The sequence below is a fragment of the Amyelois transitella genome, chromosome 30, assembly GCF_032362555.1.
Source record: "Amyelois transitella isolate CPQ chromosome 30, ilAmyTran1.1, whole genome shotgun sequence".
Lineage (NCBI taxonomy): Eukaryota > Metazoa > Arthropoda > Insecta > Lepidoptera > Pyralidae > Amyelois > Amyelois transitella.
In genome coordinates this window covers 2,005,751-2,030,335 of record NC_083533.1, presented here as the reverse complement: position 1 = coordinate 2,030,335, position 24,585 = coordinate 2,005,751, and the positions used below count along the sequence as shown (strand labels likewise).

At 35.0% G+C, this 24,585-nt stretch overlaps 1 protein-coding gene across 2 annotated transcripts in view; it reads left to right on the top strand.

Moving 5' to 3' along the window:
* The first annotated feature begins 61 nt into the window (after positions 1-61).
* Positions 62-24,585, top strand: part of LOC106142103 (synaptotagmin-7) — a 70,955-nt gene continuing 46,431 nt past the window's right edge. For both annotated transcript variants that reach the window (XR_009657487.1, XM_060952970.1), the window contains exons 1-2: positions 62-222; positions 2,388-2,729. Coding sequence is in view for 1 of the 2 variants with exons in the window: in XM_060952970.1 (XP_060808953.1) it covers positions 2,605-2,729 (125 nt within the window). In the remaining variant the exon portion in view is untranslated. The remainder of the gene's footprint in view (positions 223-2,387; positions 2,730-24,585) is intronic.

The following is a 24,585-nucleotide window of genomic DNA, read 5'->3' as shown; positions in this document are numbered from 1 at the left end:
GGACATGCGCATTCCAGCTTACTTACCAGTCTTAGAACGCCGGTCGGATGTGTCCAACGCATCCTCAATTTTTTTGCGAAAAAAATATAAAATATTCCGAATTCAAATTTTGAAATCCAATACGCAATTCGTTAATTACAAAAAAAATTATGTTCTCAATTTGAATTTCAAATGAAATCTGTTATATAAAATGGTGTAACTCAACAAGTGTCAATTTTGAGCGTATGTTTATTATGTAATGTTTCTTTTTTTTTGTAATTTTTAAGGGTGTATGTTATTTTTACTATATCGTTTATGGGTCACTGGACCTGTTGCCGGTTACAACTGCGTAGGTGTGTGCGTAGCGTAACGGTGGACGGATCAATTTTCAAGGATCTTACCTTTATCAAAGGTAAAAGATGTCTTTTGATATCCAATTTTTGACATCTATTATTTAAAGCTTATCTTGGACTATTTTTTTTCTTTAAAGTAGATAATAAAAACATTAAAAATTAATAAAAAATAACTATTGAATATAGTCATAGTAATTCAAGCAAATCGTAATAAAGACTTTAGAAGGGATTACTTAAAAATTCAATTTTATAAATAAAAAAGACGCTTATTTAATAAAATGTCACAGCTAAAAATATCATTACCATAGCTTTACAAACCCTTGTTGGACGTGAAAAGAAATACAGGGTGACTTTGAATTCATTAGCATTCATTTTTTTGACATAAATTCTAGCCTATCATTACGCAAATTAAACGTCGTGATTTTTTCATAAATAGCAAAAGCTCGTCAATCTATTTGTCTACGTCATCCAATTAAATTTTTAGAAAATCAGCATTACTGAGGAGATAAAAATATTGAAATACATGTTATGAAATAGTTACAAAATCACCCAAATTAATTAGATTGAATAGATATATATTTTACTATATGAAAGAAATATATTAGTGAACAATACATGTGATAAGTGCTTTCCATTGATTGTCATTTACTAATTATTTATAACTGTAGCTAATGTTATTTAAATTATAACATTCAATAAAAAATATGAAATTAGACAACCTACATTGTCCTTACCACAAATGTTTGATATGACAAAATTAAACTGTCACTTTACGAAACTATTATTACTTTTTATAATAACAGTGTACTGAAACAGTGGCGGGTTGTTAGTATAGAATATATTATGTACATTTGAATAAACATTGCTGAAATATGACACGCGATCCGTCTCGTCCGATCCACAGCTTGTTACCAACACAAACACTGAATAATTAACTCGATACATGTACGCTTATTATCATACAAAACTGTTGCGCAATAGTATGTTTGTTTGGTTTTTTTTTTTTGATATGGTTGTTAGTTAGATTAGTAGTCATCTAGCTGGCGTAACTTTAATTTTTTTATGATTATGTGTACATTTGTTTGCTCTTACAGTGAAAGAATATATCGTCACAAAACCTTCATATTCGTTCAGGTACTCGGGTGTAACCATGATTCAATATGTTAACCCATATAGTTCCCCTGCATGATTATGGACTAGGCAAGTCAAGTGAAAACCTAACTTACCTAGTCCAGAATCATGGTTGTAGGAGAACCCCGTACTCCTAATAATGATGACACATTTTTAAGAAAATAATATTCAAGAAGCGGAACTTGTACAAAACCCGCCTGTAACAGATTCAAATGAATTCCAAATCGTCCGTATTGTATTCATATATTCTTCGGGTTTCTAATCATCCCCGCCATGGATTCATTGTTATTCAAAAGTTATGGGTTCGTCCCATTTGTAAAACAAGGTGCCGTGACCCAAATAAATGAAGTATACATTACCCAAATTAAAAGGTGTTTTGAGAGCGACTTGATAAATGTGCCGTTATGATGTGTTGAGAAAATCCAATTAATTATATATGGAAATTTTGCTACACCGTATCGTTAAAATGAAATACCAGAGAGAATTTCAAGATACTAACTTATTCTTTTGTGTTTATCCACGATCATTAGATGTGAATATGATTTATTTAAACTTGATTGTATGAAAAGCAAGACTAAATATTAAAATCATTTTAGACCAATGGGTATAACGAAAAACATCAATGTGGGGGATAAAGTAAAAAAATAAGGATAACTTATTACTCAAATAATTAGCAGTTCCAACGTAGTAAATTATTAAACAATGAACATAAAACCTATACATAGTCCTAATAAGAAAGTATAACGATTAGAACCTATGATTTTTTTTGAAAATTCAAAAGATATCCCCACGTTTTTTTTAAGAATTTAAAATAACATCTACAAAAAAATACCGTTTTACTAATTAGAGTAGGTACTAAATTTAGTTTAGAGTAGAAACTTTTATGAATTGTGTATTGAGTTTCAAAACATGACATTTTTCCAGTCACTGCCTTTCGTCACGCAACTAATTATTTATTCAGTGTTCTAAATACAAATCTAGAGCTATCGTGTCGGTTTTAAATTTAGATTGTCATTAAAAAGAGTTGTGTGTAACATTTTTTTTTCCAAAGTGCCAGTATCCTAAAGTGACCATAGACAATTTCTTTTTTTTTTACATTATCTGAATTTTTATTAAGTGGTGAGTGAAATGTGAGTTCTAGATGTCCGACGGACCTTCTCGACTACCGTCTTTGATCAATCCAAAATGCAAACCTCACGAAATGTGGGCCGCTATGACTCGCTCCATTGAGATCCTCGTCGCGTTCTTCGAGTATTATGCACAGAGGTGAGTGTACTGCATTAATTCATACATATATACATATATACATGTATACATATATACATATATACATATATACATATATACATATATACATATATACATATATACATATATACATATATACATATATACATATATACATATATACATATATATATATATACATATACTTAACCATGTTCTGTGGTCGTGTATGCCGTGTGGTTCCCGGCACCAATAAAAAAAAGGACCACTCCATCTCGTTTCCATTGGTGTCGTAAAAGACGACTACGGGATAGGCTTATACACTTGGGATTCTTCTTTTAGGCGATGGGCTAACACTATCAACTTGTCAACAAGCCTCTAGAAAAGATATGGAGTGGTACGATTCTAAAGTGCCAAAAACCATACGTCACATGATTTTTTTATTCAATTTTTTTTCTTTTATTCACGTAAATGATATAAGATGCGGTCGTTCACTACGCTGTGCTACGATAAAACATATCGTTTGAAGTATACTACTCGTATAGCAGCTCTGGTTTAGAGAACATAAGAACAGTTTTACTGAAACAGGAACAGTAGTGAGATCTCTAACGTTTCTTGTCTTATTTTTTGTATGGCTCTTTTTATATCTTACTGGCGGTTGCCCGCGTCTTCGCATACTCGTACATACATATAATCACGTCTATATCCCTTGCGGGGTAGACAGAGCCAACAGTCTTAAAAAGACTGATAGGCCACGGTCCGCTGTTTGCCTTAATGATAGAATTGAGATTCAAATAGTGACAGGTTGCTAGCCTGTCACCTAAAAGAAGAATCCCAAGTTTATGAGCCTATCCCTTAGTCGCCTTTTACGACATCCATGGGAAAGAGATGGAGTGGTCCTATTATTTTTCTTATGGTGCCGGGAACCACACGGCATCGCGTCTTCGCATGTGTGGTAATTTATAATTACCTTTAAATTGAGGGAAATCATCGCGACGTCGCGAGAACAGCATTCATATTAGGTTTTCAGTTACAAATGCGGATGTCACGAAATAAGTATGCGGGGATCGTGACAAGTGGAATGATGTAGCGAAGACTATAGACTACTACAACTAAGGGATAGGCTTATTAACTTAGGATTCTTCTTTTAGGCGACGGGCTAGCAACCTGTCATTATTTGAATCTTAATTCTATCATTAAGCCAAACAGCTAAACGTGGCCTATCAGTCTTTCCAAGAGAGAGACTGTTGGGTCTTTCTACCCCGTAAGGGATATATATGTGATTAAATGTGTGTATGTTTTTACTACCTATCCCTCTGGAAAAGGGGCATGATTTGTGTATGACTTTTAAAGTCAGATAGTAATAGTAATTGAGTTTTATCTGTATAATATTTATTTAGGCCCTGTTTTACCAGTACTTATAAAAACGACAGTAAGTATTTTCTGAAGCTGAACGAGGCTTATACCTCTAAGTTAGTTAAATATTTACTCTTCGTCAGACAGGCAGCCGACCGTAATAACACGTTTAGCTCTTACGGGGCAGACAGAGCCGATAGTGACAAGGTTATAAGACTAAAGAGTAACTTGGAGTAATTTCGGAATATGTATTACTCAACGATACTTTATTTTATGAGATACTTCTAAAGATAAACTTCTAAGACCAATCAGAAAAAGTTCGTTTCTCACAATGCCCTGGCTGGGATCGAACCCGGGACCTGCCTATACTTATATATTACAGTATATATGTATATAGCGACCGGCAAGGCAATGAGCCACCAACCTGTCAAAATCTCTTAAATCAAAATTCGGTCTTGGGAGTATTGGCTTTGTCTACCCCGTAAGGAATAAAGACATCATATGTGTGTATAAATGACGTCAGTACTGGTCACGTCACGTAGCTCCTAAACCGCATATTATCTACATTTGTCTCGTGAGAATGGTCGTAACATATTTTATATGACTATTACTCAGTTTAGGGTCATATTTGATTAAATTTTTAATATAAATTATTTATTTTTTTCAGAATATGTTGCTCGAATCTTTTCAAAAATTACTATAGATATTATTTAGACAAATTGCACATTTTATTATTTTATTTTAGGCGACTAAAGGATAGGCTTATTAAATTGTGATTTTTCATTTAAGCGATGGGCTAGCAACCTGCTGCAAATTAGCGGGGCGATGCTTGCTTAGCATAGCAGAATGCTTGTCGTATATATAAAAAAAAAAAACAATTTTCAAAGAGACATTTTCAGCACAAAACAAAAATTCTTTTCAATCACCTCATGCAAAGGGAGAGCACACAAAAAATTACGAAGGTCTAATCAGCTGAACATGGTGATTACAAAAATCATTAAAGGAATGTCTAGCTAGATGCAATTTCTTGAGTATTTCGGTTCCTTGTAGGTTTGAGGTAGAAAATAAAAAAGGCGTGTGTTCGTGTGAATCCATTGGATAAAAACAGCATTAGTCGGTAAAAACATAGAATAGCGCCACGCTGTCCTTAGACAGACATCATATGTTAAAAATTAAGTTCAATAAAAAAATTGTATCTCTACTTAGTTTTACTAGCGTTAGCTTATAAGAAAAGCAAGTTGTCAAGTCATGTTTATAGTTCTTCCTTTAAATTCAATCCGTTAACGATAGAGTTTTTTATACTTTCCTACTTGATCTGTAGTTAACTAATCGATGGACGTATAAATTTACTTAGCAAATCTAAGCTTTCAGATTAAGTATGATTTGTTATCTGTGCTTACCAACGTGTGTCCAAGGCCTTATACAAAGCTAGTAATTTTTTCACTGCAGTAAATTGTTGTTAGTCCCGCGATTCACCTTTATCAAAATAAATAGGTATGTTGAATAGGCAAAGCGGGGGCACTGTCATATGTCAAGAAATAAATATATACGGGACAGATTACACAGATTGAGTTAGCCTCGAGGTAAGTTCGAGACTTGTGTTTCGAGATACTAACTTGACGATACTATATTTTATAATAAATACTTATATAAACATCCAAGACCCAGGTCAATCAGAGAGAGTTTGTTTCTCATCATGCCCTAGCCGGGTTTCGAACCTGGGACCTCCGGTGTCACAGACTAGCGCACTACCGCTGCGCCTCTAAAGCCATCTAGGCCTTTTTACTACCTGTAAAGCCTAGATTATCAACCTGCTTTCATTCATCCTCACCACATGACCAAACCATCTTAGCATACCATTCTCTATTCCTATTATTATAACTTCTTTCACATCACAACAAAGGCATCTAATAGATAAAAATAATTCTTTACTTGATATGTAAGAGAAATTTTTTGACAAAAACTGAAATAAATTGTACCTATGACTAGAGTAGAAAATTAAGTAAGGCTAATAATCGGACAATGCGTAGCATTTTAAAGTTAACTAAACTTTTCCACTGTTCCAAACGCAAATAAATACATATAAGTCATATTTTAGGCTCATAAAATTATTAAGCTATAATACCTGGAAAATACAAAGATCTTTTACTAAAGAACATTAACTCAGAAATAGGCATAGAATTTCAGCGTAAGTAATGATGGCAATTCAGCGATGTCTGAACAATGCTCAAATCTGGCTGATGTGTCGATTGAGTTGACCAACATTTCGAAAAATTTAAGGACAATTAGTTATTTTGACCGAGCGAGCGAAACGAGTAAGATCTTCAAATCAAATTTGGGCAAAATTTTTTTTTTTTTTATTTATGAGGTTTGTAACGCGATAACTCTCGAACCGATGATTTTATTTTGATGATGTCATCATGTGATGATGATGAAATTCAAAATGTGTATAGAACTTGTCAATGCGACATTTAAATTCGCATCAAAATAAAAGTAGGTTCAGTAGTTTATTATATATTTTAAAGTAAACGTGTTGGCTATATTTAAATTTGCCACCAACGATTAGATATTAGTTTTAAATACCGTATTGTAGCATAATTATTTTAAACGATAACTTTCTTTGGCATAATGGTTTACGCATAAGTATTTCAAGCATAACTAACCAAACCTAACCTAGGGTAGGTTAGGTTAGGTTAAAGTGAATTATGCCAAATTTACTTGTATGCCAAAAATCAATTATGCCTAAGACCCATTATGCCAAACTGTTACGCCAAAGACCATTAAAACAAAGTAATTTATGAGAATAAAAGTGTCCCCGAAAAAAATAAGACAATAGGTCACCCTAGTGCTCAACAAAGTCTTGTCAATTAGAGCAATGCGAAATTACTCTGTCTGTACGTGTCATTACAGTTTTCTTTTATTGCTTTCAGAGTTTTCATTGACACTTAAAGGAAAATTTTGGATTTTATGAAAGTAAAAGTGCGTATATCGTTTTTCTTTATAAAAGAGCGAAAAGATCCAACAGTCTAAAAAAATATATATTAATAAATGTAAATAAATATATACGGGACAAATTACACAGATTGAGTTAGCCTCGAAGTAAGTTCAAAACTTGTGTTACGAGATACTAACTCAACGATACTATATTGAATGATGGAATTGAGATACAAAGACATATAACGTTTTTATTCTTAACCGGGTAAACAGAGCTAATTATCCCGGTTTTGGGCTATTAAGAATAGCACCACGCCATAACTTTCCCATGAATCTCGTAAAAGTTTACCAAGGGAAAGCCTAAAAAACTTAAGATTCTTTTTGTAGGCGATGGGCTAGCAACCTTTCGCTATTTGAATCTCAATTCCATCTTAAACCGAACAGCTTAACGTGGCCTTTCATTCTCTTCCAGGCTGACTCTGTCTACTCCGCTAGGGACATAGACGTGATCATATATGCACGATATGTAAAACACCTAACTAAATCCTAACCATTGTACAGTTTCAAATTTACCGTGTTTTCCAGTTATAGGTATAACCCGAAATTCCCTGTTGCGATTAATGCAAAATTCTGGAGTGCATTCGGGCCAGGAATCCGTCCACACACAGTTACGTATTTTGTATACATTATACATACATATATACGGTCACGTCTATGTCCCTTGCGGGGTAGACAGAGCCAACAGTCTTGAAAAGACTGAATGGCCACGTTCAGCTATTCGGCTTAATGATAGAATTGAGATTCAAATAGTGACAGGTTGCTAGCCCATCGCCTTAAAAAAGAATCCCAAGTTTGTAGGCCTATCTCTTAGTCGCCTTTTACGACATCCATGGGAAAGAGATGGAGTGGTAGTACGTATTTTGTATTGTCACACCAAATTGATATTACACCGTGGGCATTATTAGGATATATCAGCTTCAGGCTGTGAGGTTCTGTGGAATGCTATTTCTGAAATGATTAGGAGAGCTCCTAGTCGTTCAGCGTTTAAACATGCTTTGAATGGGTTCTTTCTTCGGCAGATCAATAATGGGTCATCCTAATTTGATATTTTATGCATGTATTTTATGTATCTTGTATGTATTTTATGTATCTTTTATGTATTTTGCAGTATGCATGAGAAGTTTATCGCACCACGAACTTAAAGTTATTCTGTTTGGTCAGCTGGTAGACTGGTAGAGATTAATTCGATTAATTTATTTATTTATTTAATTTTTTTTTATTTATTATACACATAACAGAATACAACTAAGTACATATAATAAGATAAAAAAGAAATAATAGAAACAGATCTGGGTCGTATTCCACAGGATAAATTGGATTTATCTACCCTGCAAGGGATAAAGGCGTAATAATATGTATGTTTCGTACACACTTGATATTTTATCTCAGCCAATCAGTCGGTTAGTGTCCACTTTTTATTTAAAAAAAGATAGCTAACTATTTTTTTTTGAACTTTGACATCGATCGAACGTCAAGAACACGCTCGGAATATAGATAGGTAATAGGGACGTGACATATCGATATTATCGATACGCGACCCGGCGGCCCGTGATTCGGAAGATAAATCGACCGACTTTCAATTGGACATAGATTATAAAGAAATATTGTTGAACTAGCTGTGCCCGCGACTTCGCCCGCGTGGAATAGTTATTTTGGGCATCATTGAAGCCATCAAGGATGAATAATTTACAAAGTTTTTTTTTACATTTTCCATTATTTCTTCGCTCCTAATAGTTGCAGCGTGATGTTATATAGCCTAAAGCCTTCCTCGATAAATGGTCTATTCAACACAAAAAGGATATTGCAATTCGAAACCAGTTGATCCTGAGATTAGCGCGTTCAAACAAAGAAACAAACTCTTCAGCTTTATAATATTAGTACAGATTTCAATTTTTTTTGCTGCGTAGCGCAATTTCAATTCAATGTGTTCCGTAAATCACAATGAAGTTAATGGGAATTGAGACTAGAATAGAATAGATTTATTTTCAAAATTGGATACAAGGTATCACTAATTGACGTCACATAACTTAAATCTAATTATAACTACTACCGCTTCCAAAGCGCATGTGTAGAAGAAGCAGCAAAACAAACTACACTGCAGCTAATGAGAAATCTTAATAAACATATTTTTATAGCTTAAACTGGTTTAAAACAGTTCATACATTTATCACTTTTTATCCCTTACCGGGTAGACACAGCTTATACGAAAGACTGAAATGCCGCATTCAGCTTGAATTTCAGACTTTGAAATGCTATATTGTATGTAAATATACAGGATTCTTCTTGTAGACAATGTCCTAGCAAACTTGCGCTATTTCAATCTCATTTAATATTAGCCGTGCGGTTGCCGGCACCAATTCAAAAAAGAATAGGACCACTCCATCTCTTTCTCATGTATGTAATAAAAGGCCACTAAGAGATAGGCTTACAAACTTGGGATTCTTTTATTAAGCGATGGGCTAGCAACTTGTCATTAATTGCATCTCAATTCTATTATTAAACCTAAAAGCTGAATGTGGCCGATCAATCTTTTTAAGACTGTTGTCTCTGTCTGCCCCACAAGGGATATAGACGTGATGTATGTAAGCCAAACGGCTCTGTCTACCGTGTAAGAGATAAAGACGTGATTAGTTGTAGCCATATATATATATATATATATGCCTACAACTAATCATATATATATATATATATATATATATATGTAAGTAGACGAGAGTAGCGACTAACTTACGGATCGCACTCATTTTAAAATCCATAACTTAGCAAAATTAATGGCGCCGTAACAAAAGACAAGATTTTGATAAATGAACCCCTTTAATGGCGCCTGCGTCTGTAATCTGTACCTGTCTAAATGATTTAGATGAATTCAGCTCAATCCTTCCTTTTGTGCTTTATAAGGTACCTAATAATCTCACCCAAATACATAGGTATTATCACGTCTATATCTCTTACGGGTAAGACAGCCAACAGTCCAATTGGCCACGTTCAGCTGTTAAACTTAATGATAAAATTTGAGATTTAAATAGTTACAGGTTGTTAGCGCATCGCCAAAAAAAATTTATAAGCCCAAGTTCATAAGTCTATCCCTTAGTTGGCCTTTACGACATCCATTGTAAAGAGATGGACTGGTTCTATTATGCTGAAAACTACACGGCACTTATGAAGAAATTATGAATAAATAAATTGAAGCTAATTCACATAATTGGCGGTAATTAAAGTTAATTGTGTTTGCGCTTTTTCTGTCTTTATTTCACGTCCTTGCTATCTTTTTAACCCACCATACAAAATAGAAAGTGCTAAAAAGCTTGTCGTGTACAGACATTGAGTTAGCCTCGATGTAAGTTCGAGACTTGTGTGGCGAGATACTAACCCAACTACATTTTATAACAAATACTTTCTTATATAGATAAACATCCAAGACCCAGGCCAATCAGAGAAAGTTCGTTTCTCATCATGCCCTGACCGAGATTCGCACCCGGGACCTCCGGTGTCACAGACAAGCGTACTACCGCTGCGCCACAGAGGCCGTTAAATCTACCAATCAACCATTGGGTCTGACGGAGAACTTAAAGTTGAATCAAACTACATACATACAAACATATAGTCACGTCTATATCCCTTACGGGGTAGACAGAGCCAATAGTTCCGAAAAGACTGAATGGCCACGTTCAGCTGCTCGGCTTAATAATGAATTGAGATCCAAATAGTGACAGGTTGCTAGCCCATCGCCTAAAAAAAGGATCGCAATTTTATAAGCCTATCCCTTAGTCAAACTTACATAAACAAGTTAGCGACTAAAACATACATTGCGATATGAGAAGACTAATTTAAGCAAAAAACAAAACACAAATGTACGTTTTTACCGCAAAACCACGCCGCTTCTGCTAAAAAGGTTCCCAGGGGTTTCATTTATGAATAAGAAACAAACGGTTCATAGATGAAATAAATCTTGAAGATATGCTCTAAGTCATTGAATTTTTGATTTATTTTGCCTTGTTTATTTTTTTATATATAACGGCGCTCTCTATGGTATTGTGATTTAACGGCCTCTGTGGCGGTCGGTAATGCGCTTGTCTGTGACACTGGTGGTCCCGGGATCGTATCCTGGTTAGGGCATGATGTGAAACGAACTTTTTCTGATGGCTTGGGTCTAAGATGTTTGTCTGTATATGTATTTATTGTCAAAAATAGTATCGTTGAGTTTGTGTCTCGTAACACAAGTCTTTACTTACTTACTTCGAGGCTATCTCTATGTTACTACAAGAAGAATACCAATTTTATAAGCCTTTCCCTTAGTCACCTACAACGTCATTTATGAAAAAACAATGGAGTTGTCCTATTCTAGAGTTCCGTGAACCACACGGCAATACTATTATTTTATATATCCATGTTTTAACAAAAAGATTGATTCTCATAGAGCAAATTTTTATAAGTTCCTTACCGGTTACTTAAATCTTACGATTATACCGCATGCCGTATCTATTTGTTTAACCATCTGTGCTACAATCCCTAGAGTGGGCGCTGAACATGAAAAATTTAGCTACATCACTACTACCCATCCTGTCAAACTTGTGAATTTTGAAATAAAACATGGAATTTTAATGTTTTTTCTCGAATAAAGAAAAATATATTTTATTTGTATAGGTATATTGAAAGTTTAAAAAAATATATATTAAATATGTCATTTTGATGTATTTTATCAATGTTGAACCCAATATTTTGAACATTATTTTGTCTAAATAAGGGTTTTTAAGGAAAAAAACGAACAGCTTGCGATCAAATCACGATCAAAAATGCAAGAGTATAATTAACTTAAACAAAAATGTCAATGGGACTTAAATTATTGTATAAATATTATATTGTGTTAATTTTCCTAATGTTAATTGATGTTTTTTATGACTTCAGCATTATTGTATTGGAGTCACCCCTCCACCACCTGTAAAGTTGGTGCATGATGTGATAGATAAATGAATAAATATGAATAAATAAATAAATCAATATACTCGCTTTTATCCGCAGTTTCGACTGCGTGAATTTAGCGCCATTAATGAAAAGCGTGGAATTTATTTTTAAGGACATATAACAAAAAAGCGCCGAAATAAGCACCACCTACAAAAAGCGACGAATTTGGCGCGACCTACAAAAGAATACAGATTTTTCAAACCCCACGGGAACTTTAGTTTCTACCAGGATGAAAAATACTCTATGCCCTTCTCTGAAATTTCAAGAAGATTTATTCAGTAGATAACACGTGATGAGGTAACAAACAAACAAATAAACTTAGGATCTTTCGAATTAGAAAAATTAGATAGATAGATAGATATTTATTGCACCATAAGAGTAAAACATACAAAACCGACAGAGACGGTACAAAGGCGGACTTATCGCTAATGCAATCTCTTCCAGTCAACCTTTGGGTCAAACCAAACGGGCGAATATTTGTTGAGATTAAATGTGGATGAAGCTAATGAAAAAGTTGTCAATGTCAGAGATTGTCGTAAGTGAGAAAAGTTGTAGTCTCCGCCTACCCCACCGGGAGAGATGCGAGATTATAAGTATTTATTTATTTATCTTTACTAGGGAAACAAGTTATGTGTGCATAAAAAGGTATGTGTGTTTTCGCGAGCCAAGCCACGTACAAGAGCTTACTTAATTAAAAATGTATACTACGTCACGTCTATATCCCTTGCGGGGTAGACAGGGCCAACAGTCTTGAAAAAACTGATGGGCCACGTTCAGCTATTTGGCTTTAAGATAGAATTGAGATTCAAATAGTGACAGGTTGCTAGCCCATCGTCATAAAAGAAGAATCCCAAGTTTATAAGCCTATTCCTTAGTCGCCTTTTACGACATCCATGGAAGAGAGATGGAGTGGTCCTATTCTTTTTTCTTTTGGTGCCGGGAACCACACGGCAACCGATTTTCGATTTTCTATTGTCTTATTGCTTGCCAGCGAATTACATGTAAATTTCGAGGCCATAAAACATGCCGTAAACAAAACAATATTTTGTGGGAGCGAAATTGATTTTCGGAGTATCTATCTGTTTGCAATCATAGTCACTTACAATGAATTGTGTTTTTCGCGAAATTTTCTTATGAACAAAATGTAATGGGTGTTTTGTTCATTTTTATATCACATACAAACATATTAATCACGCATTTATCCCTCACGGGGTAAACAGAGTCTTGACAATCACAAGATTTCATCATAATCCGTTCCTTTTCAAAATTAAACCTAAATTTTGTTACATTTGTTTTTTATTTTCTTGTTTTATTGCTTTTTTCTTTATCATTTTGTATCTACATATGAAAATGTAGCCTAATGACTCTGAAATACTGTTTAAAATTCATGACCTGACAATAAAATGAGGAAAAGAGACGCAAAATAGGTGAGAATTAAACACGTAAACCTTTTAGCTTCGTCATGCTCTTTAAATTTAACTGTGTTAACCTATTTCTACACACGACAACTTAAAAGCTGAAACCTAATTACGACTACCTAGAAATAAAAACATTAGCAAAAGTGTGTTATTATAAATACATTACGATATAAAATTAATAATTTTAATATAAAATATAAAAATAAAAATAGTAACTGACCTAATAAAAATAGAACTGCCTGTGTGAAATATATTGACCAACAAGATATATTGAAAGAAGCCTCAAAATGTGATTTTTATAATTTCTAAATATATCATAATATTTTTTTTTTTTATGTATTCAATCCTTTCAAATCTCACATAGATTTTTTAAAAAAAAAAGGCGCTTCTTTTTCCTAATCTCGATGGATAGTGAATATTTTATTATAATTCACATCATCCGTCTTACAAGTCGTTTGTCATCCGGCATTATGTTGGTCTTTCATATTTATTTTACAGACCTCTGCCTACATGATGTCTTGTAGCAATTCAAATTACATAGACATACATACATACATATGATCACGTCTTTATTCCTTACGGGGTAGACTGAGCCAACAGTCTTGAAAAGACTGATAGGCCACGTTCAGCTGTTTGGCTTAATGACAGGATTGAGATTCAAATAGTGACGGGTTGCTAGCCCATCGCCTAAAAGAAGAATCATCCCAAGTTTATAAGCCTATCCCTTAGTCGCCTTTTACGACATCCATGGGAACGAGATGGAGTGGTCTTATTCTTTTTTTTTATTGGTGCCGAGAACCACACGGCACTTATTATTTATTACATAGGTAGACAAACTAGAAAAACCGGCCAAGTGCGTGTTATATAATTAAGCCGGATGTGAATTGTGAAATGTGCCGTGTGGTTCCCGGCACTAATAGAAAAAAGAATAGGACCACTCCATCTCTCTACCATGGATGTCGTAAAAGGCGACTAAGGGGTAGGCTTATATACTTGGGATTCTTCTTTTAGGCGATGCGCTAACAACCTGTCACTATTTGAATCTCAATTCTATCTTAAAGCAAAATAGCTGAACGTGGCCTATCAGTATTTTCAAGACTGTTGGCTCTGTCTACCCCGCAAGGGATATAGACGTGATTATATGTATGTATGTGAATTAATTGATGATGACCAAATGACACAATGATGAAAAAAAGAATGATCGTCATTCTATCACAATAATATCCACTTACCAATATTACCTCACAAACAAATATCTTTTATCCTTTTCATACATACCTCCTTTCATGCGGTAATTAATTGTAAGATGATATATCACCCTCCTCGATGGGTTCTTAAAGATTTGAAGGGTGCGACGTCTTTTCGAAATTCAAATCATGTGAAAAGATGGCGGTGGGGTTCCCAGCACAATAGAACCACACCATCTCTTTTCAGTTGATGTAGTAAAAGGCGACTTAAGGATAAGGTAATAAACTTGGGAATTTCTTTTAAACGATTGGCTAGTAGAGCAAGAGCCCGTGAACGCCAGACATACCTTATTTTGTAAAAGCTGAAAGTTTCTGTAAATATGCCTCTAGTACAGGTAGGAACGATCCCCACCTATGGTACTCAGGCAGTGGTTGCTTTGGCAGGTAGCAGGTAATAAAGGTATACTTTTTTCAACCTGAAATTCGTTAATTTGTAAAGCTCAATTTTTTGATATTTTATCCGTAATAATACACAAACTCGCGTTACTCATTGCCAGACACGTACTATGGTTGCAACCCCTTGCCAGACACCCCTAAACTATAATATTTTGTAACTCTACTTACGTCATTTTGTAAAATCTGAATTTAATACATATTTTTTGGGGAATTATTCAAACAAAGTTTCTGAAGTAGCCAGACAGTTTTGAAGGTTCTATTATCCTGCCAGACGCATTGGAGTGAGCAAAAGATGCAAGAGTGCGGAGTATATGTAGTAACTGGAGCGAGTGGTACAGTTTACTATGCGTATATAACCGTCCGTTGAACAATACAAAATAAACAAGGGATGGCGATCTAAGATCGATTAATCGAAAAATCGATTATTTGGAGCGAAAAAATCGATCTTTTTAATCGATCGTATACATTGAATCGATCTCGTGAATCGATCTCAGACATTCTAAAATCGAGATACGACTTTTTCTGTTTTGGTTTAAACCATACAATTAATTGAAGGCCCGTATTACAAGAGTGCTGCCGGTTGATTACTCAAAACCTCGCAAGATGGCTGTATGTGTAGTCTCCTTCGCCTCACTTCTCATCAATAAACTTGTTACGTTTATAAATTATAATCATATTCTTTAACCTATATGCGCCACCACCGTAATCTGCTGTGGCGCACATGTGGGCCGACCGTCCGAGACAACTTAAAACTCGATTTTAAGCTTAACATACATATCGTTATGGTTTAAAATTGTTTAATTTACATCCCAAACATACTTAGCAACCACAGACAACAGAAATTAATCTATTACTTTGAATAAAGGAATATGGGATTTCCACAAGTTGCTTGTCAAAAAGCAACTTTCTATGTATAATGCACTTGCACAGGAAACTTAGGGTTTAAATGACGAACTTAAACATTAGTTATCGCAGGCAGTCGTGGACCTGAAATATGATCCTATACATTACTGGCAAGAGCTAAAAAACCATCAATAGCCATGACGTATATGACTATTGTGGCATCATCCGTTCCTTGTGAGCGCCTGTTTTCAGTTGCTGGAAACATAGCAAATGATGAGCGGAACCGCTTGGATCCCGGTAGACTTGACAGATTGTTGTTTTTAAAAAGGTAAGGTATTAATCATTGGGAACTTTAAGTCAAATTATCTTATTGTTTTTGATTAAAAAAGATTTGAAAATAAATGTTTTGTTTTCTACCTGATCTGATACATTGATGATAATAGTAATAAAAATAATTGTTAAAAGAATTTGATAAAAAGATCGTTAATTCTAACATTTGTCTTGTTTTTTATGAATTTGATTTATACTTACAGTGAAAAAAACATTTTGGAAAAATATCGAATTTTTGAGGATTGATTCATCAGGTCACATCCCTAAAATAAACGACAGCTGATGCGCAATGAAACGTTGCAAGAAACCGAACACTCTGTCCCACTCGCTCCAGTTACTACATATACTCCGCACTCTTGCATCTTTTGCTCACTCCAATGCGTCTGGCAGGATAATAGAACCTTCAAAACTGTCTGGCTACTTCAGAAACTTTGTTTGAATAATTCCCCAAAAAATATGTATTAAATTCAGATTTTACAAAATGACGTAAGTAGAGTTACAAAATATTATAGTTTAGGGGTGTCTGGCAAGGGGTTGCAACCATAGTACGTGTCTGGCAATGAGTAACGCGAGTTTGTGTATTATTACGGATAAAATATCAAAAAATTGAGCTTTACAAATTAACGAATTTCAGGTTGAAAAAAGTATACCTTTATTACCTGCTACCTGCCAAAGCAACCACTGTCTGAGTACCATAGGTGGGGATCGTTCCTACCTGTACTAGAGGCATATTTACAGAAACTTTCAGCTTTTACAAAATAAGGTATGTCTGGCGTTCACGGGCTCTTGGGCTATAGCGTCCTGTCACTATTTGAATCTCAATTCCAATATATAGCCATATTGCTGAACGTGCCCTTTTAATCTATACGAGACTATATGTCTATCTAGCCCGTAGGGTAATAAAGATATGATTATATGTATGCCATATCATGTGTCAGGAAATGTGTGTAATATGAAAAAGAAATGCAAATACATTTTTTTCCAAAATGAATCTAAATTTGTATGAGATTAAATTGAGGAGTTAAAAGTCATAGAACAACACACACATGTACATATAGTGTGATGTGTACAAACCTTTATACACATACCACGAAAGGCATTGACCTTGCAAAGTTTAATTAGTTAATTAACTAATTGCGCAGTTTCATAACGTATGCCGTGTGGTTCCCGGCATCAATAACAAAAAGAATAGGACCACTCTATATTTTTCCCATGGATGTCGTACAAGGCGACTAAGGGATATGCTTATATACTTGGAATTCCTCTTTTAGACGATGGGCTAGCAACCTGTCATTATTTGAACTTCAATTCCATCACTAAGCCATACAGCTAAACATGGCCTATCAGCCTTTTAAGACATTTGAGTCTACCTACCTCGTAAGGGGCGAAGACGTGAATAAATATGAACATAGTGAGAACAGTTTTACGACATGATCATTAACTTTGAACCTCCTTTGGGTGGCAAAACATATGAAAAAGTTTGTTTCATCTCACTGTCTCAGCAAATACTTGTTCGTCACGTACAATGCTTAAAATAGCACGTATGTTAAAGTTGATCTTGGTTTACATACATACATAAGGTCACGTCTATATCCCTTGCGGGGTAGTCAGAGCCAACAGTCTTGAAAACACTGAATGGCCACTTGGAATTGAGATTCAAATAGAGAGAGACAGGTTGCTTGCCCATCGCCTAAAAAAGAATCCCAAGTTTGTTAGCCTATCCCTTAGTCGCCTTTTACGACATCCATGGGAACGAGATGGAGTGGTCCTATTTTTTTTTATTGGTGCCAGGAACCACACGGCACCGTTTAAATTAATTAAATTATTAATTATCAACTAATGCAATTGCATTATTTGTATGGTTTAAGTCTGTATGAATAGAGACTCAGTTTATCTGTCGCGGACAGCTCAGACTCTGTCTACCCCGCAAGGGATATAGACGTGACTATATGTATGTATGTACACTCTGAAAAATCTAGATCAATTTATAATTATAACTGTCACGGTCACCAACATAACCTTTAGAAGTAACATACATACCTACAAAAAATCACGCCTCTTTCCCGGAGGGGTAGGCAGAGACGTAACATTTTTCAAAATCTCACGGAAGCGAGATCTCGTGCAATTTATCATTTTTCGTTATCCATAGCGAAAACCATTTATATTTCCGAGCTAAAAAGCAATTAGAGTGACCGTCCTGTCGGAAAACGAAACTATTTGCGAATCACTGACGACGTTCATTGTGCAATGACTGTGTGGAGTTAAAAAATGCATTTTCATTTGATTTTGTCCAGCTATTGTTTGTGTGTTTTTTTGTAACAGACACTTTTAAAAGAGTGCTCCTTAAAATAGTTCATCTATATTTGTGTTTTAATTGACTTCAGATTTGCTAGTTTGGTTTTAACCCACTTCTAAAATATTGCACCTATTTTTGCTAAGTATATAATACGTATGTATTAAGTTTTTTAACTGCCTTCCAATAAGATGGTTCAAAGTTTGACCTGTATGTATGTATGTAGATATTTAAATGGTTTTTAGGAAACTGATTAATAAGGAGAAGGTTTTAGAAATCTAACTGACTTCAAAAAAGTAGGGTTTCGATTGGAGGCGGTTTCCTTTTTATAAATGTTATATGTAAGATGTCTCATAAAGTTTCATAAATAAATTAAATCCCTAAGGAGCATAAATCTAAGCAATTATTTTAAACAATCCAGCGATCCCAAGAACAATTTTCCCCGTGGGAGCGATGGGGTAAAAAGGTATTTCGTATTAATAGAGCTATGGGGTAAAAAGGTATCCTCATATTAATACATTTTCGACCGTTATTGGGTTTAATTAAGTATTTATTGTATCTGTGTCAGCAGGTGGCCTTGATAACTTCCGCGTGTGGCCACGAACTACTGAATAAAGTGAAAAATAAGAATAAAAAATTAAAACATTTATTTTTATTAGATACAAATTTTCATTCAATATTTATATTTGTAATTCATTACCTAGTCAACCAATATACATACATAATAACCACGTCTGTCACCCTTGTAGGTTAGACACAGCCAACAGTCTTGAAAAGACTGAAAGGCCACCTTCAGCTTTATGGCTTGATGATGGAATTAGTCAAATAGTGACAGGTTGCTAGCCCATCGCCTACAAGAAGAATCCCAAGCTTCGGGTTGGAGCAGTATTCTGCTCTAAAAATATTAAGCATTATTTAAATTTTGACCCCTAGGAAGGGTGCCCATCACATTGTTGTTTTTTTTTTTAATTATTAATTAATAATATTAGATAGAACTAAAGTTACATTATAGGGATAGGCTTACAAACTTGGGATTCTTGTACTATGTGGCCATTCAGTCTTTTCAAGACTGTTGGCTCTGTCTACCCCACAAGGGATATAGACGTGACCATATGTATGTATGTATGTTACGTTATAATTCGGCAAAACAATATTTTTTTTAAATGTGGAGGTCTCTTATTCGGTAAAAATTTTAGTGAAATTCCTCTGTAACATGGTACGCAGTGTTACCATATAAAATTACCGGTAAGCCCCAGTATCGTCTCTAATGGCCCCAGACGGGTTGCGGAATATTTCCAATAAATTGCGATAAAATAAATTTTCTGCGTCGATAACGCACAATCGTCATGCGATGTCAAATAAATTGGTTAAATACAGGCAATTGTATAATAAAGTGCTTGAATTTCAGATTTTATGATATTTTCGTCCGTCTTTGCTCAACATATTCATAATGTTTGTTTCTAAAGTTTTCTTTTTGGGCAATACATGCTTCAGTAAAATACCACTTTATAATAAGGGAATTATAATATTATATAAATAATGAATATAAATATATTTATAAATAATATAAGTATTCTAGGGTGGCGTGTGGTTCCCGGCACCAATATAAAAAAAGAATAGGACCACTCCATCTCGTTCCCATGGATGTCGTAAAAGGCGACTAAAGGATTGGACTTATTAACTTGGGATTCTTCTTTTAGGCGATGAGCTAGCAACCTGTCACTCACTATTTGAATCTCAATTCTCTCATTAAGCCAAACAGCTCAATGTTGCATATCAGTTTTTTTCAAGATGGCCGGCTCTGTCTACCCCGCAAGGGATATAGACGTGATTATATTATGTATGTTGTATATAAGTATTCTTAAGTGGATTTATTGAACGATATGCGTATCAAAATAACAATTGGACGAAATATCCCAAATTTGAATAAGAATCGGCGACAAATGGCCGGCCATTTCAAAATGGAAATCCAGAGTTAGGTATTGCGTTATTGCACAACACATTAAGCTGGGTCCTTTTATGTAAGCTATCGTATCCTTTTCTGGAATATTCCCTTGATCGGCCTTAACAATCTACTTGACAGAGAAGAAGAGAAGACAGCTATGGCACACACTACGTTTTTTGTTCGCGATCTGACCAGCACGAAAATACATACAATTTTGTAATCATAATTACATTGACACGATTTAAAAAACGTCCAAGTGCGAGTTGAATTCGCGCATGAAGGGTTCCGTATCATTATATCATAATAATAATAAAAAATAGCGTTTGTTTTTATGTATTTTTGTATATTTATGTTTGTTTGTTGTATAGGAACCGTTAATTAATTATTTTTATTTATTTATTTTTAAATAAACTAAATTACTACTAGTTACATACAACTAAAGTACTCTGTAAAAGTTTTAAGCGTACAACCTGTTACCGTTATTAATATGAGCAGAAAACACGAAAAAATCATATTTATTGTATGGAGGTATCCATTAGTATTTTAATTTATGTTTATTGTTAGTATTTCTTGTTAAAGCGGCAATGTAACTGTAGTGTAGTTTGTTCCGCCGCTTCTTCTATACATGCGCTTTGGAAGCGGTAGTAGTTATAATTAGATTTAAGTTATGTGACGTCAATAAGTGATACCTTGTATCCAATTTTTTAAATAAATCTATTCTATTCTAATGGAAGTACATAATTTGTTACAATTTCAGCTTCCTAGCTATCACGCGCGATTTATGAGATAGCCAGTCGAAGTCGTATGGGACTCGCGTAAAACTATCGCTGTTTCACTTTTTATTATGACGTTAAACGGGACAGCGATAGTTTTTGCCATACTACGTGGATTGGTGACAGACAGACACACATACACACCCAGACAGAAAAGGCTCAGTAATAGGGTCCCGTTTTTAACTTTTAGGTACAGAACCCTAAAAAGTTATCTTACTTCCCCACATTCCTTTCACGTTTTACAAAAAGCGGGTACTTTTGAAAAAGATTTGAATTGCCGGATGTTCAGGCCTTCGGAAACGGAAGCGGGGAGATAAGGCCCTGCGTAGACGGTCGCAAATAATAGCTTTTTTTTTATACGAGGACACACAGTTTGGGCTAGCCCTTAAGTTTTAGAAATTTAAATTTTTACAAAATTGCAAATAGCTTAAAACCCACTTAACCGATTTTGATGCCCTTTGAACATCAAAATTATGTTTACATATCCTGTACACATTTTAAATTTCATCAAAATCAGATCAACGGTTCGAAAGTTATTGCGTTATAAACGTACATACATACAAGAAAAATATTTTTCCCCTAAGTTGAGTAGTAGTAGGTCAATATACCATATCCAAGACCCAGGTCAATCAGAAAAATTTTTTTTTTTATCATGACCTGCTCGGGGATTGACCCTGGACCCTCTGATCCAGAGGTAAACATCCAACAACTACACCAACAAGGCTGTCAAATGACTTTGACGCACTCCAGCTTTGGGCGGGAATAAATACACACTTCTTTATTACTTACGGGGTAGACAGAGCGATTAGTCGCAAGACTCAAAGACCACATCTAGCAATAAATATTACTAATGTTCGTCCGCGACTCCGCTCGCGTAAAACGAATAATCCCGTTAATTCTGTTCCCTCGGGAATTTCGGGTGTCCTCCATCGTGGTCTGGTAGGGAAAAACAATTAATGTGTGTGCTAGTAGGCGATAATGTAAAAGTCAATCAAGGAAATGGCTAATGAACTTGGTATTTGTCTTTTAAGCCATGTGCTAGCAACCTGTCACTATTTTTTTTTATTTATTTATAAGGCAACACATCAGACACTAAGTAATATGATACAAGGTTTCTTAATAACTAAAATTGTTCCAACTTAGCATCCTAAACGTGTAGGTATGCGCAGTTGCTTAAGCTTATTAACTGATATAAAACTTAACTAATATAATATTTGGATCTCAATTCCATCATTAAGCCATACATACCTTTATTTCTCGAGACCTTTGTTTCTTTCTACCCTAAAAGGGTGCGAAAGTAAGTTTATTTGTTAGTTAGTTTGCTCTTCATCTTCTAAACCAATCCTAGTCAAATCTTGCGTATTTATAATTAAGAGTCTGGAAAAGGAAACAGAGTTCTATTTATCTCAGGAAAAACTATATACGATTTCCATAGAATTTGCGAAAAATCGGTATACTTTTGATATGACGCTTTTGTATATGGCGCTTAAATCGAAGCTGCGGGTAAGAGCCAGTTGCAATAAATATTTATATGTAAAAATATCTCGCCAAAGCAAGCGAAGAAGCGAGCCACATTTAGTATCTTTTGAACCATACATTCTCAACAACTAAGGAACATTCAACTAACAAAATAACTTGAATTCTTTGATTACACTCCAGGGCAAGGTAAAGTGAACATTGTATAAGTTTCTAGAAGCTTGGACGCGTCCGCTTCGCCTTTTGAAGGTAATTATGCAAGAGATGTTCACTGAACAATGCTCTAAAGTGTACAGAATTGTGCAGTCAGTATACGTAGAACATATTTTTATGACAGTGTATTTTTAATTACCAATTTTTTTGTTTTTATTATAAGCTAACTCTTTTTTTTACGGGTTGCTAACGCGCCAGTCTTTTCGCTAAGGAATTTTATGAATACTAGCGTTTCTCCGCTGTTCCATCCGCGCGAATGTGGCACCCACTACCCGCGCTAATTTGTGCCACTTTCAAAAGACAGGTTTTTCGAAAATCCCACGGGAACTATAGTTTTGAACGGGATTAAAAAGGCTCTTTATAATTATATATATATATAATAAGATTGGCTCAAAAGATTACGATTGTAGATACAACAAAAAAAAACAATAAACATGCATTTATAATATTAGCTGGCAATTATTTAATTTGGTTTTAAGACATGCGACTCAAAAATGAGTGCCTATTCCAAATTTTACAGATGTGAATCCCCAGAAAGATGTTATTGGCGGACACCTTACTAATTCAATCAAACCGCACTCTATTTCTGGATGTGCAGGTTTCCTCCCGACGCTTTCCCTGAAAAAAGCATCGGTTTACAATCAAACTAATATACGTTACTCAGAAAAATGTCATTGGTACACTGACGCGGTAGATTCTGATAACCTGTTCATCACTCTTCATTATTCGAGTGATGTTTAACCGCTCGACCGTAGACACTTTAGCCCACAAAGTTTAATAAACAGGCTGATGTCTTGAGTTGATCTGAAGTTGTCTACCAAGAAATATCACGCGATGCTTGAGCGTCCAATCGCAGCCAAGAAGTCGCCCCGGAACCCGCTCACTGCGCGCCATCTAGCGGCCTCCATATTTTTGTGGAATATAACCTATCTCGACATTCGTTTTTATAGTACCTATCCATTTATATCATTTGTAATAATATCTAGTTCAAAAAAATTACAAATCCTACTTATAAATGCGAAAGTTTGTGAGTATGTCAGGACGTCAGTATGGATGTTTTTTACTACTACTCAACCGATTACGATGAAATTTGTTATGTAGGTAACTGAAGACCCAGAATAACATATAGGCTACTTTTTGTCCCGGAGTTCCCACGGGATTGATAGGGTTTCCATGCGGACGAAGTCGCGGGCGGCCTCTAGTCATCAATCAGCCAAGATTTTAATTATTCCTTGTTCTATCGCGAACAGCTGGTAACACGCGAACCCTTTTATATTTTAACCCTATAAACATTACAATTTTACCTTTTCACCCTCGTCATTTTTGATTACGATTACACCTCGGAATCTGATATCACGTAATCAAACTGTTCCCTTTATTTTGCTCGCCAGTACACCCTTATAAAATGATGCTTACGGACTTTCCACCTTTATTAGAGTGGAAGGGCGTAAATATGGATAAAACAGAAGTGAATTGTGCCGTGTGGTTCCCGGCACCAATAGAAAAAGAATGGGACCACTCCATCTCGCTCCCATGGATGTCGTAAAAGGCGACTGAGGGGTAGGCTTATAAACTTGGGATTCTTCTTTTAGGCAATGGGCTAGCAACCTGTCACTATTTGAATCTCAACTCTATCTTAAAGCCAAATA